The sequence below is a fragment of the Prenolepis imparis genome, unplaced genomic scaffold (assembly GCF_030444845.1).
Source record: "Prenolepis imparis isolate NDT839.2.m4 unplaced genomic scaffold, iyPreImpa1.0 SCAF_4, whole genome shotgun sequence".
Taxonomy (NCBI): domain Eukaryota; kingdom Metazoa; phylum Arthropoda; class Insecta; order Hymenoptera; family Formicidae; genus Prenolepis; species Prenolepis imparis.
Window position 1 is genome coordinate 1,174,025 of NW_028141162.1, and position 15,870 is coordinate 1,189,894.

The 15,870-nt window shown below is 36.9% G+C and overlaps 1 protein-coding gene across 10 annotated transcripts in view; it reads left to right on the forward strand.

Moving 5' to 3' along the window:
* LOC145935653 (uncharacterized) overlaps positions 1-15,870 on the forward strand; it is a 131,921-nt gene that overhangs the window by 83,004 nt on the left and 33,047 nt on the right. For 9 of the 10 annotated variants that reach the window (XM_083037146.1, XM_083037147.1, XM_083037149.1 and 6 more), the window contains 2 exons: positions 11,331-12,224; positions 15,011-15,091. In XM_083037146.1, coding sequence (XP_082893272.1) covers positions 11,331-12,224; positions 15,011-15,091 — 975 coding nt within the window. Of the gene's footprint in view, positions 1-5,601; positions 6,138-11,330; positions 12,225-15,010; positions 15,092-15,870 lie in introns of those variants that run through there. The other variant, XM_083037145.1, reaches the window with a different exon arrangement.

Below are 15,870 nucleotides of genomic sequence, written 5' to 3' on the forward strand. Positions count from 1 at the left end.
TAATACGATAACGTTTTTTTCTTTTTTTTTCGTAAATCGTTGACCAAGTTTACTTCACGTTGTTAATGTAGCTCTAATGAGACGTCTCTGGCAGCGTGAATTATTACTCTCGGGCCAATTACACGTCTCGCGTTCGACGGGGACGACCCGTTTTCCGCTTCAACGCAAAAGTTCCCGAGGAAATTCTTTCCGGTCTGAAATTATGTCTCGAGGCAATATCTTCTTTTCGTAGCGCACCGTGATATCGCTTTTTGCAAAGAGACATCGAACACGAACACACAATCGTCTTTCTCGCAAAAGATCAATTTTTTTGCTCGCCAGGATAAGACATCTTCGAACGAAGAAATTTGCTCTCGATAAGAACGAACGCATATGAGAAATCGAGAAACGATATACATGTACGATATTAATTTTCTAATTTTTTTACTTTACTTTGTTTTTATAATGTGATACATGTAATTTTATTATTAATTTAATACACGATATTGCATAAAATGTAATATATATGTATTTGTAGGATGTGTTGCCATATTTCTCGAATTACATATATGTATATGTAACTCTCTAATGATTTCATCGAAAGAAATGTTTCTGAAAAAAAGATGTACTGTAAAATTTGCATTACATCCCCTCAAACTCTGTTTCACTCGCATATACCGCAAGCCAAACTTATTTACTTTTTAATTGAAGTGTTGGGTGCTGTAACTCGGGAGCATTCGTGCATCTAAAGCAAACTACAACAGCTATAGTAGCTATCTTGCGAATGCTTCGTGCAGCTCCTGTTCGAGGAAACGTGGGGAGCATGCCAACGGTGATTTTTAATCAAAACTCGTTAGATTACGTGATCACCTGTGTGTATGTGTGTACGTGCTATGCTTTTTCATAGCTTTTATTATAATGGTGGAGGTTTATTGGAAAAAATGTGTAGCGAGGTAGTTTCTGAGAAAGGAGTATTCTTTCTCACTAAGTATTTTTCACCGTCAACTGTTAGGACGTAAATGTTTCATCACACGCATTTATATAAATCGTTACCTCGCAATAAACAATGTTACTATTTTTAATTATTTGAAAATATCGTGTATTTAAAAAAAAAAAAAAAAATTATCGTAAAAACATCGTACTTTTTATTTTAAAATTTATATTTAACCATTATATTTTTAATTTTAAACATATAATGCTATATATAAAATATGCACATGCATGTAGATAAAAATAATATCGTAAGTGAAAGGAAAATTGACTCTTTTATTTATTATTTTTCTTTTAATTTTGCTCACACATTATAGATTTTCATTAATATTTTTTTCTTCTTTGTTTTAATCTTAGGATTTTTTAACGAAGAAAGTTTCTAGGTCGAATTAAATTTTGAATTATAAAATTTATTTTATAATACATGTCTTATGTGCGCGCCTGTAAGCAAAAAAACAAAGCCGTATTTGTTTTAAAATGAAAATAAGCTAACTATTCTGAAGTCGTAAATGTACAGTCATTCTTGACTAGCAGCCTTTTACGAGCATCCGGCAAACGTGCTGTATTTGCATAGGAAATTTCTCATTTCCCGACATGTTAAGGGCGAATGTAATAATGTTCATTACTAACGTTGACGTTTTCTCTGAAAGGGTGCAAGAATATCGTATACATATATTGGACTGTTGTCTTTAGTTTTTAAAAATATTTTATCTTGCTTCTATCTGTTATAATTTTTTTTTCATTTTCAGCAATTATAAATAAATCATGATTTGAATATGAATGTAATAATCAAAGTGACCCTCTCATTGTCAGAGTTATTACATTTTTTTTGTTCTTAACAAAAGAAATAATAAACTTTTAACGAGTTTCGCAATTACGCGTCTCACAAAGATATTTAAAAAACTGAAAATATTGAAGTGTAAATAAATGTTACTTATTTTAACGCCGTTGTAAAATACAGGTTCTGTAGTTCAGCTTTGCTTTTCCATTACTGAAACAACATTGAGAGATCTTTATTTTATTTCTTCAGAAATCAAAAAGAAGTAAACACTTGACAATCGAAGAACAAGAATCTCGCGTAAGGATAATAACTGTTTTGACGTTTTCTTAATGCATTAGACATGGATAAATAGAGATGATATTGTTCATTTTCCGATGCAACTTTTCTTTTTTTAGAGAAGATAAATAAAAAGAAAATCTTTAAAATAAACTAAAGCTAAATAGTATTTATAAAACTTATTATGGGTTTTCAATTTCTCTGGAAAAGAGCACAGAATTTTATATTAGGAGAAATTAATAATTAACGTTACATACGATATTCCTTGCTATAAAAAGACTACTAAACTGTCTTGTTTATCATGTTTTAAACAAAATTAATGAAAATTAAATAAAGATAATTTTTTTCTTGTTTCTTTCGATAATAAATAATTACACAGCTGATATGAAAGATTATTTAAAAATACACATATAAATAAACCATTGAGTGATTTTAAAAAACAGAATACGAGGTTGTAGCAGTCTTATTAAGTTGATTTTCCAGTTTCGCTCTAGGAATAACGGAAGAATATTTTACGATCGAATGCAACTTGTGCATGTGAAACTCGCGTTAACTTAGATTTGATAGGTACGATAGCGGAAAGTAGATACAGCCTCATTCGTTTCTAGATTAATTCGAGCGGACAAAGAACGCTTCGCGTGCTCGGTCACAATACGGTAAGCACTTTTCCACAAAGGAGCAATTGACTGAGAACGCAGGCTAAAAATCAGCCCGTATATCTGCAAGCGACTTAGAGTTGTTTGTATATAGCGTGTTTTTCAAGCATTGCACGCGGTGCATATGGGAAATCGAGTGGAGCAATCTTTGATTAGATTATTTTACGATCAGATTATTTACCGAAACACTTTTCTTATGTGCGACGTGCAGTGTAAAAAAATTTAGTAAATTTACACAAATAATAGGTGTAAAAATTACATGATTAGTCTTGTAAATATAAGAAATCATGTAATTTTACAGAAATTATGTAATTCCACAAAATTATGTAGATTTGTCTTTTATTGTGTAAATATATCTTCTTTTATATGGAAACTTACGAAATAATATGATATTTTAAAGATTTTATGTAATTATCTAAATTTTTGTAATATTACTCAATACAACAGTAATATTCTATATATCGTGTTTAATAATAATATGTTTAATAATATATTGTGTTTAATAATAATATGTTTAATAATATATTGTGTTTAATAATACGTTTGATAATACAATTATAAAAAATATTTTTACATTATCGTTTTATAATTTTACATACATATTGTAAATTTATTTTTGCAATCAGCTTAATTACAAATGAAGAAATTAATTTTACTTGTATATACTGCAAATTTACAAACGCGTGGAAATTTACAACTATTATAGTGGGTCTTAAAATTACCCACTATAATAGTTGTAATTTTACACAAAATTTTTTTACAGTGTGGGCTACAGTAGGTTTTTCGAAATAACGTTTCGGCGGTTGGATTATATATATAAAATAAAAATGACGCGGATGATTTTAGCAGAGAGTAGAATAATATCGTTACGAATTCTGCGAGAAAGACGAGAGGAGGAGGAGGAGGATTAAAATAGGTCAGTTATTGTAAAGTGGGTAAACAGTTGTAATGTAAATAACAGTTTCTCTTATTCAAAGGACTATAGTGCCTCGAATTTTTCGTCGACTGTACTTTTCCTCCTTCCTTTATCGAGCTATTTAATTAAAAATTGTTTTGTTTGAATTTTCACTTGCATTGCCAAAACTTTAATAAAACATTTCGAATGCAATTATACATGCAAACTAATATAAATGTGAACATGTGGTAGTATGTAGATTTAAAAGAACGGATTAAAGTATCCTCGAAGGAAAATCAGATATGGTTTTTCGATGATAATCCTTTCTTTGCTTCGTGCGAATTATTTGAATATTTTTTTTTAAATACATTATCTGATAATGATCATGATACCTCTACTCATTACTCTTTTTATCATTACACAGTAGAAGAAATTGATAGAACGTCGGAAGATGTCGGCGAGCACGAAATAAAAAAATCGAATGCAAAATATATATTTTTTTCGCACTTGATTGATGGAGAGGAAGCTAGATAAATTTTGTAAATTTGTTCCAAGACGATTAACGTAAATCACGTATTAAATTTGAATTAATTATTTCAAGTTTTCGTAAAAAGCAAGATGGATTAGAGGGAGATTATATCATTATGACTTTGGCGGATTTTGGAATTAATTAATTGTCAGTTACAGTAGCATATAATCGAATCACTATGTTTAACGCGGAGAAGGAACAAGAATCTTGCTCCGTGCTTATATGCAGTGTCATAATTATCGCACAAGTTTGTTCTTTCAGCTGCGATATTAAATTGGAATTTAAATTTTCGTCGCGCGCGACATAATCGAGGAACAAGGTGCAACTAATTTCCAAGTCGAAGTTTTGCATCCGACAGGACACCCTCGCTTCGTTGCTCGCTGTCAGTTCCGCGACGAGAGAGAGAGAGAGAGTTTCTCGTCTTCTTTTTTCTGTCCCTTCTTCTCTATTGTGCAATGACTTTTCTGTGCATGTCGCCTCTCCCGCGAACTAGGCGTATAATCACCAAGTTTCGACCTTATTTATTCAGTAGGGATTCGGATCTTTGCCAGATTTCTGGCAGACAGCTTCCCGTTTCCCAGGATGCTACTGCTGCTGCTGCCCCGCTGTGTGTACCATCGCGTTTGTTTTTATTTTCCCACGAAAAACGACAGCGGGACAGGCGCGGCCATTCCGTAATCCCGTAAAACGCAAAGTGCACTCGGCAAACTGTCGCGTTTATCGACTTTACGCGTCGCGGCAATTAACGTCGCGATGTATCGTGGCGCCAAACCTTTATCGTTGAAACCTTTTTTCACGGGGGCGGGGGGTGCAAAGGCAACGGGATAAATAAATTTAGCGTCACATCGCGTCACACGGTCGACAGAGTATTCAGCGAATGACTCATTTTTCACGATGTGATATGGAGATGGACAGACGGACACGAGGAGAGGAAAGGATGAAGGATTGTCTGATTTAACCTGTATGAGGGGATGCAAGATTGACTCGGAAAGAGAGAGAGAGAGAGAGAGAGGGAGAGAACGGAGACATGAGTGATGAAACCCATTCACGTACTCAATGAAATACGTAACAGACTATAACTGTATTTATGTCGCTTTCGAGTGAGATCGTTCCCCGAGTGAATGAGTAAAACTTTTTTTTTTTTTGCAAGACCACTGTTGGCCGTAAACATATCGACTGTGGCCTGCCGTAAGATATTATCAATCATAGTTCGGCATGTGTTAATACGCGATACGAGAATCGCAAAAGTCATGTTGTATATCGAAAGGATTAGTTGTTGAGGAAAATATGCGTGTGATTTTCTGTTCAGATTTAAAATGAGAATCTAAATGTAGAAGAATATCTGAAGAGATGTTAATTTAATTTTAAGCAAATATCTTGAAGGAATTTGAATTTAGAAATAAAAATTTTCCATCTTTTTATCGTAGTCATTAAAAGTTGTATATAAAATAACTCTGTTGACTTTTTTAGTATACTTTTAAAAATAAAATTTATCGCTAATATATTGTATACACGCCTGAGGAAAAAAACCCACTTTACGCAACTTGGCGTAAAAAAATCGCATCAATGTTAAATAAAGCCATCTCGCCCGAAGCGAAAGTCACCCACTCACTCGTACGTAATCCTGCATCCTAGAATGAGTGTGCTCGTGAAATCTAGGCTGAAAGAGTGCAAGAGTGAAATTAGAATGACAGAGAAAGAAAATAGAATAGAATGCGAGTATTTGGGAACAAGAGAGAGAGAGAGAGAGAGAGAGAGGCAACCCGTGTGGGTTCTCTGTCTTCTTCGCAGATCATCGGAGATCTATCGTCAGCGACACGCTATTTCGAGCCACCGGCGATCCTTGGCGACTAAGGCAACTGGTGCAGGATTAGCAGCTACCTCGACGACCTCGGAATCGCAGGAGAGCTACGCCCTCGACGCCGAGGTACCAGCAGCAGCCAGAAGGCCCCGTAACACGAGGGGTTCGCAAAAATGGAGTAACGTACGCGCGGTCATGGCGTTATATTCCTCTCTACGCAAAATCAAGAGGTATTCCCGCCATTAGTCGATACGGACGGTGACCTCCGCCACTGTCACATCTCTCTCCGCACACAGAAATATATATACCTTTACACTCTCACAGTCTGTCCTTCGGGATTGTCTTGGGAACCTGGCACGATGGCTTGAATTCTCAATCTTGTAGTCGTCTTCTCTCCCCCGTATACTTTTCGGGAGCTTTACTTTCGTTTAATTTTTTATTTCAATATCAATACAGTGTTTTTGAAATAAAATAATCTAAGTAATCAAGTTAACAAGATTGTAAAAAAGAAAGTCTTGTTGATTATTTTTTTCTTCTATGAAGAAAAAAATTTTGACACGAATGAATAATACAGATATTAAAGATATGTTCATCAGTTCGCATTCTATAAATTTTTTATATCGCGCGGTTAATAAGAATCACACGCATGGAAGAAAAAAACATGCGAGAAAAAATTTGAGTGGTCTCGAAAAAAAACCCTTAAAAGTGTCTCTCGACGGTGTCGGAAAATATTGGAGATCTTGCAAGCGCGTGTGTTTGCATCTTGTCAATTATTCATCCCGTGTAGCGACAGGATATGCCGAATATAATCGAGTATTCCGAGAGGGATTTCGATTTTTAGGATCGCGCGCGGAGAACTCGAAACTACGAGTTTTTAAAACTCTCTTACGCGGATTTCAAACAATGGAGTGAATTATTCAGAAATCTTTTCTTGACGCGCGTGCGCACGCACCAAGTAATTCTCATCTGATATTATTTTCATCGCTACCCCACACGATCGCTCGCGATGTAAAACGAAAGGAACGAAAATTTACGAGGACACGAGACTTCCACTAAGTAAATGTACGTAACTGCGATAAATTTTATACGGAAAAGTGTCGCTATATTAAATTCGAAGCCAATATTGTCGGTTTACGTACAAAGTTATCGAGCTTTCTACCTTTCTATTGTTCCGCCGCGCCGGTTCTATCTTTGCAGACTCAAAAAAAAATATTCACATTCACGGCTGGAATACATCAATAACACAGTAACAAATTTAATAAAATGTAGAACTGTGAAAAACACATATTTTTCCAGTAACGCAAATATTCATTAGTTTTTAATCAAATCAAGACAAAATACATATCATGCTCTATGCAGATATATACAATATATATTATTTGCAAAATATAAAATATTGTATACGATAATCTACATAAATAATAATTCATCTATGTACAGTTTTAAACGCCTGTCTCTATCGATGATCAATTTGAACTGAAAATTCCTAATTCAAAATTACACTTGGTGAAGTATAATAAAGTATATTATCGATGATTGATGTGCTACAATGGCAAAGTATAGGAACGAGCTATAAGTCTCTAATGTCGATCGTTTTACGTCGCGTCACATCGCATTCAACATAAAACCGCACGAAAGTACTGGCTACTCTCTCGTCACTGCAACTCTATCCTATCGCCACTCACTACTTTATCTCAGATTACTGACTCGTAGTCTCTACTTTGTACTAGATAGAACTGTCTCTATCTTTCGCTCTCAAATGATATAATATATCGAAACATTTATGATAAATTTATGAATAAATCGATTATTTTTTTTCGCTTGACGATGAATATCGATGCTTTGTTCGCGATTGCCGACGACATTTTGCGCATACTTTTGCGGATAATGAAGTATTGACGCTGCGCGTCAAATTTCTGAACAATAAATATCGCGTAGAAATTATTGGCGATGAGTCCGACGATGAAATGGAATACGTTTCTACCGTTTAAAGAGCAGAGTTCATAAATTTTCTGTCCTTTTATTTCGCACTCGAAAGTGATACGCTTGTATCGATAACGTTCGTTTTCTCCCTTGCTTTGCATCAGCGCGATCCGATTCACCCCGGAAAATGCGATACATTTCAGCTAATAGCGATCGTGAGCGATTGATCTCAAATTAATCTCACGTCGAATGTGAAATATTTCGTTCCATTATTGGCATCGATTAGAAATCTATGGTATATTCCCATTTTTTGCATCACCAGCATCGATCAAATTCTTTTGTCTGTCATTGTTGTTACAAAAATTTCGAGTGTGTCAAATTTTATTACTTCTTTTAAATTATCGGTTAAATATTATCAAAGTTACTCCGTATGCTATTAAAGCATGAGACCTTAATACGATTTGCAAAAGTCGTTACTTGAGATCTTCCTTCATAGTGTTGAAGAGAGTTGAACCTTAAATGGAAAGATTGTTTTGAGGCAAGTAATAATTTTGCCAGCTCTTTAAAACATCAAATAATTACAATCGACTTAATTTTTACGATAAACACATTTCTTGACAAGTGATTAATATTGAGAGTGTTATTTTTTAATAAGAATAAAAAATATAATAATGACACTCAAGAAGGAAATATAATAAAGAGAGCAATCTCTCCATTTGGTGTTCCATTAATATACACGCGACAACACATACATTTTTACGACAGAACACTGTACATGGGTGTTACATTAACGAATTCAAGAATGCGTAGTAGCATAATGACAATTTTTAGTTATTGTCACTGTTTAACGGTATGCGATTTTTCAATGTTACTGTCTCTGTCTGTTTATCTATCTGTCTGTCTGTCTGTCTGTCTGTCTGTCTGTCTGTCTGTCTGTCTGTCTGTCTGTCTGTCTGTCTGTCTGTCTGTCTGTCTGTCTGTCTGTCTGTCTGTCTGTCTGTCTGTCTGTCTGTCTGTCTGTCTGTCTGTCTGTCTGTCTGTCTGTCTGTCTGTCTGCCTCCTATCCATCATCTGATGCTCTAGCTAACTGATCTGATCTCGATTCTCGCTCGATTTCTCACTTTTCTCAAGCAAGAACTACCTATCTTACGAATCTTAGAATTTAGAGAAAATATGATACGCGCGATATACATTCTTTCGATCGAAAGAAAAAGAGAATGATATGTGTTTCTTCCGTTTCGCAGACATTAGGTTGGATCGAACGTAGGAACGAATAGTACATATATCTATATGTGTTTGTGCAAGATGCATAAATCATAGCGAGAACTGCGGAACGAGGTGCCTTGTGATATATCCTATATAGTATAGAGATTTTTGCGTGACACGCAACAAAACTTATGCATGCGTGGTTCGCAAGAAATTCGCGGCGTTATTCAGTCATATGGAATCCCGATTATAAAATATACGTGTGTATGCGTGTGTGTGTATGCGCGAATGTGTCAATCGTATTTCTTTCAGGGGTCGCCATGTGCGAAAAGAATATTGAAATCGCGCGTCGGCTCTTCGTGCGAATAAACTCGGATTAATTGTGTCTATTGTGCAAGCAGCTTGTGTAACGTATAACGCATAATATATAGATTGATTTGACCGCGTTTTACACCAGAGCGATTGGACGTATTTGTCACGTGTCTTTTTTAAGAGTGACACGATTGATCCGTTTTCGCACGCGCGGGATGTAAAAATATCTTCAGACTTGAAAATTTAATAAATTATATAATCGGAGCACTATATATATATATATAATATATCTTTTTTTATTACATCTAAATTTATATGCAGTTAAATTGGATGGAGATATAAAATATTTAGATTATTAAATAATAAAGGATATTTTAGATACAATAAAGATAGGAATATAATGTTGGTGAAAATAAAATATATAATCCAGTATAGATATGCTAAAAAGACAGCGTATAATTAACAATGGATTAATTTGCATTACAGTTTCAAGAATGTTCAAATTTTCATCTCACAAAAGTGTCGGAAGTGAGATTTTGCAATCTCGCGCGTGGCGCTTTTTCTACGAGAGAATTTAAAGGTTCTCTGGTATAATAATAATGACATTGATAGAAAGAATATAATTATTCTCGTTGTCGCGCGTACGAGAGAGGAAGGTGCGATGTCAAGAATAAAATAACGACTCCCGCGATCGATCTACTTCCTTTTACTCGCGATATGATAAACGATTTTACCCCGTTAGTACCTTCATAAATCCGACACGCGTTATTGGAGCAGATTGTTTCCGACCGGATAAATCAGTCTTTAAAGTAGGTACTCGGTTCCTATGAGGATACCAGTATATCACGCGGTTCACTTAATACTCGTAGAGATACACGAGACGGCGATTATTTATGTTATTTATGAAGCTCGACAATCCCTACTTATCGGTTTCCTCTCTTTCGCGACGAAGGGACAGCAGAAAAATAGGATTTGCCACGGAATGAGATCTCTATATATCGATAGGAAAAATATCTACACGAGAGCACATTTTGTATCGCGTATATATTACACGTTTGAAGATCCCCTTATCGCGTTCGAACCTTATCATTTCGCACATGTAACGCCGTCCGATAATTCTTCTAGGTCAGTGCGTACGATTACACGTAAAATAAAGTAACGTGTGACGTAGATTTGCCGCTGCGGATGAAAAATGCATTGATATTTTAAACAATACGATTTCTTTTTAGATTGAATAATTTTTTTTACCGACTTGTTGCGAAATATACTCTATAGATATAATATATTGCGATTTTTTTTTTCATAAATCTTACGAGAAAATGTACATGTATTCTCCACGTGTCACTCTAGAGAATATATATTAAATCAGATGACATAACGTCACACAAGTATTTCAATATTGTGAAAGCTCACGTATATATATATATATATATATATATATATATATATATATATATATATATATATACAATACCCTCGAAGAGCTATTTTATTTTCGCGAAGGATTTTCCGAGCACCGATGTTTACCTAGATCGCAGTTTGCGGATTCGAGCAATTTTCTTTAATCCGACATATGCGGCGGAATTAATGTTTTTATTGCCCTTACGACCTAGCTAGAACTAGGATGACTTTAACTGGCAGTCGTAACATTCTCCTTCGTATCACTTAACGGCCGCCTTTATACGCGGTTTATGAGGTGTGCATTTTGTTTTCTATACATATATCAAGCTGATACACGAACGCGATAACAATTTTATCTCGTTTATTATTCTCTACGATTGTAGGAATATGCGACGAATCGCACGCAAAAACTTGCGCGTTTATATTTCTCTAATTGGCAAATTTCTTCTATTATTCATAGAGTTGAATCTCGATATGTATACAGGGAGGCCGATTCTCATTTGAAGCCTCCGGAAGATTCGCGCTCTCTCCTTTTCCCCTCTCGTCCTTGACTGGCGATCTGTTTCTCTTTCTGCTCGCAGAACGAAGAGCAATCAACGGTGGATGAAACTACGTACGACGGTGCAGCTGACCTCGGCGATCTCGACGATCCAGAAGAAACCGCCACTGAAGCGCGAAGACTCGTTCATGAAACGGTTCTCCACCAGACAGATACCGGAGAGTCAGGAGACCCTGGACACCGGCGAGGGCGAGGGAGACGCGACCGATGGCAAGGGGGCGGGTAGCCGGCGTCGCAGGCGACCCCGTAGGCCGCAGAAACCCCCCAAGACTGTGGTCAATCCAGACGAGAACTTTTACTATTACTGGCTGATGCTGCTGTCGGCCTGCGTCCTCTACAACCTCTGGACGCTGATCGTCCGTCAGAGTCTGCCGGAACTTCAAGCGTTGTCGCCTGCCGCCTGGCTCGCCTGCGACGGCTTCACCGACGTCGTCTTCTTCCTGGACGTGGCGGTGCAGTTTCGCACCGGCTACCTCGAGCAGGGCCTGATGGTCTACAATAACAAAAAACTGGCCGGTCACTATCTCAAGTCCAAGTCCTTCGTGCTCGATCTGATGGCGCTGCTGCCGCTCGATCTGCTGCAAGTGAACCTAGGCAGCAACCCGATGCTGAGGTTCCCCAGGTTCCTCAAGATCTATCGAGTGTACAATTATTACTATATGGTGGAGTCGCGGACGGTCTATCCGAATTTCTGGCGCGTCCTCAATCTCATTCACATACTGCTCATCCTGGCGCACTGGTTCGGCTGCTTTTACTACCTGCTGAGCGAGGCCGAGAGCTTCCAGGGTGATTGGGTGTATCCCTACCGGCCCGGCGAGTACGCCACTCTGACCAGGAAGTACCTCGGCTCCCTCTACTGGTCCACCCTGACGCTGACCACCATCGGCGACCTGCCCACGCCGGAGACCAACGCCGAGTGAGTAATCTCTAAGACGAAACCACTTGCGCTCCACGCTCCTTTCGTTTTTCTTTTATCGCACCGCGTATCTCGCGTCGCCCAATCTCGTCTCGACGAGACTTAAGAGAGAATGGAACGTCGGCATGGTTCTTTTTTCCTTTTTGCGTATCTTCATTCGGAGCGAGAAGATTGGCGAGGAAGGAGACTATATATAGTAAATTCCATTAACAAAAAATAAAATAAGAAAAGAGATAATTTAACATAAATTTTTGAGAGTATCAAAAATAATATGCAATATAAAACGTGAAAAAAATTAATTATCTCGTGAAAGTCACTGATCGTATAAAGAACTGCTTTATATAATATTTAATTATTGAGTTTCAATAACACAGTTTCTCGTACGATGCGATCGGACCTATTATTTTTTGAATAATTCCAGCCAATAAGCTCCAATTAATTATTTTTGGTAAAGCTCGAGAGAATTTGATTTTTTCATATTTAAAGTCGACTTTCTAAAATTCATCGAAAGTAAATTATTAAATCTTATATGATTCTTCATATCGTATTTCCTTTTGCTAATATTTATTGAATTTTGAGCGCAAAGATGGTCTTCAAGAAAGATTCGAGAGAATAAATCAAATCATTTCTTGTTTATTACGTCAATTTTCCAAGATTTTTTCAAAGTAGATAAATAACCGAAAGACTTGTACATTCTTTTCTTGATACCGGGGTATCGAAATTTCCGATCGATCGAAAAGTCATGTATCTCGAGACGTTAGCATTAGACTCAAGGTTAAACTCGCATGGAACATTTATGGCGCCTTAAAAGTCAATAGCTCCTTCGGGCTATGACATGGATCAACAGGTAGCTAGATGCATAATCTTATTTACTTTGCAACATTCGTATCTGCTGGATCCGTGCAATCTCGCGATCTATCGCGAGCCATCCGCGCGTAGAAACTTTCGTGTATAAAGAGAATTGATGAAAACATTTCACGAGCGAGTTTTTCTCGTTAAGAAGAGAAACAAATTCGAAAAAAATACCCGAAGAAAAATATCCGGAAATGAACGATCATTGATAGATATATAATTGAGAGATTATATTCGATGAGATGAAACTTGAACTTTTTTTTTTCGTTTAATGTCGCGACGTTGCTCCGTACATTGAAATGATAAAAAGTATCGATTTATTAAAGTCTTTTCTCGAGATTTTATACAACATTCGCGTACACTTTTCTATTAGTATATTATAATTACTTCGATCTGATATTGAACGTCATAAATCGTTCGCTCGAGAAATTAACGCGAGAGAGAACATTGCTAGTTTGCTAATTATGTTCGCTTCCTGTTTCCGGTTACGAACTGTAGATTCGCTCGTATTTTCTAAAGCACTTTATGTTTATATCGCGGAAAGTATATTATTATCGCAACGTGTCTCTCGTAACAGTGGCGTAAAATTCTGTGTTTGTCCCATTTTAATGCAAATAGGATATTACGTTCAAACATTCAACTGTCATTATGCAGTCATTTATTACATAATAAAATAGCTTGCGACATTATTAATTCCTTGGGGTATATAATCAGAAAATCTGTAGAATAAACGATAAAATTATTTCAAGGGAGAATTAATTATGTGTCTAGAATTAATGTAGGTATCCGAAACTCGGAGGATCGATATTGCATGCAATTCCGTTATGTAACGTAAAAGAAATACGTCTTATTGCGGATTATTATACGGAGATACACTTGCGAAGGTGATAGACAAAACATGCGAATTTTTCGCAACTTTTTAATTCTCTAGACGTTGAATTTTTGGAAAATTTAGTCCGCTCTTGCGAATATTGCGCAATCGCGACAATCGATATTCGACGAAGTTCTGGCATCTCGTGGAATTTCAAATGACATAACTTTCGCATTTCAATGCGAGTTCGCTAATATGCGAGACACGTTTCGGTAATAGTATCACGTAATTTAACGTCGGGATATCGCGTATTAATTTATATAGGAATTATAATTATCGACTAATCTCGGCGCTTAAAATCGATCGATCGAAGCGCCAGTTAAACGTCACACATAATTTACGTTCGGGCTTACGTTGCAAACACCGTTATGTTAATCGTATACGTATTTAAGCGTATTATTTCGCTACGCGCTACGTTAGGTAGAGAGACGAGATAAATGGAAACAATCAGATTTCTCTCGATCAAATTCCGAGCATCGCCCATTTCCCGGATATCGTCAGTCGACGATGACAGACGCCTCTTGCGTGCAGGTGGGTCACGGTCGCATTGTTAAACCATCGTTAAAAATCTGTATATATATGTATATATTTTTTTACTTATTTCTTACTTATTTTTTTAATTTTATGAACTTTATACAGGGTTTCTATAAAGTCTGTTTTCACCCTTATATTTCGCAAACGACTCAAAATTATGAAAAACCGCGAAATATGTGTACGAACTTTTTGAGGGGCTACTCTTTTAAGAAAGTTGGAGGGGATGTCACCCCAAGGGATGCGTGCTTCGCGTATTTCGCGGTTTTTCATAATTTTGAGCCGTTTGCGAAATATAAGGGTGACAACAGACTTTACAGAAATCCTGTATGTGTATAGGATTCATAAAATTGTTGCACGTATTAATCTCGAAGAAAATGTGACTTTGCCGCACGAACCGAATGAAAATGGACGGGAAATACACGCGCAATTTCGCGCGCAGCGCCGGCGATTCCATTGTCTCTTAAGTTTAGTCTCCAGTGAACTTAGGAATTAGACTCGTGAAGCGGCCTTGTTGTTGTTGTGTTGGCAGAGTCGTAGCGGGCGGCAATCCCCGGAGCCTCGCTCGTCGCGGCCGACTGTCCCGGCTTCTGCAGTTCAAGCATAATGGAGGGTATCTGTATCGTTTCCAGAATAAAAAAAAACGAACGAACGAACGAACGATAAGAGAACGAAAAGAGAAAGGAAAAGAGAGTGTGAGAAGGAAAGAAAGGGACGGGGGAGAGAATGGGAAAGCGTGTGAGGGAGAAAATGGAAATCTGAATGACAAGAGGGTGTTGTGGTGGAGAGTAAATGAGAATGCAATGAGGTAGAGAGAATGTTCGTAGAATGAGAAAAAGAGAAAGAGATGAATGAGAGAAATAAATGATAGATACGGGAAATAGAGCAAAAACGATGTGACAAACTCTTTCTCTCTCCATCGTTTCTAAAAAAATTTCATATAAACCAAAAAAGAGAACCAAGAAAGAGATACGGGCTAGAATTTTCGTTATTAAAAAGATTGCTCTATTTGATTCAACAAAACAATTCCTAAAGATATATTTGCGAATCCAATAGAGACTTTAAAGGCGTTAAAGGGAAAGTGATCTTGGCGCGTAGAATTTTTCCGAGGGAGAGAAGGAAAATCCGACAGAGAGGGTGAAGGCAAAGCGCGAACACTTCATTTACCGTCGTAAATTATGCCGCGACGGAGGAGATATTCGTTTGAGAAATGATAGGAACGTCTGGTTGGCAAAGGGCCCGGGCTGTCGAGTTACAAAAGGCAATCGGTGTGAAATCGCGCGCGCGATTTAATTTAACCGGTACATTAATATATAAAATGAACACTCGTACTACGACGGCTGCGTCATCTCGTCGGGATGTCATTTCGTCGGTGAAATGATGAAATTCTAC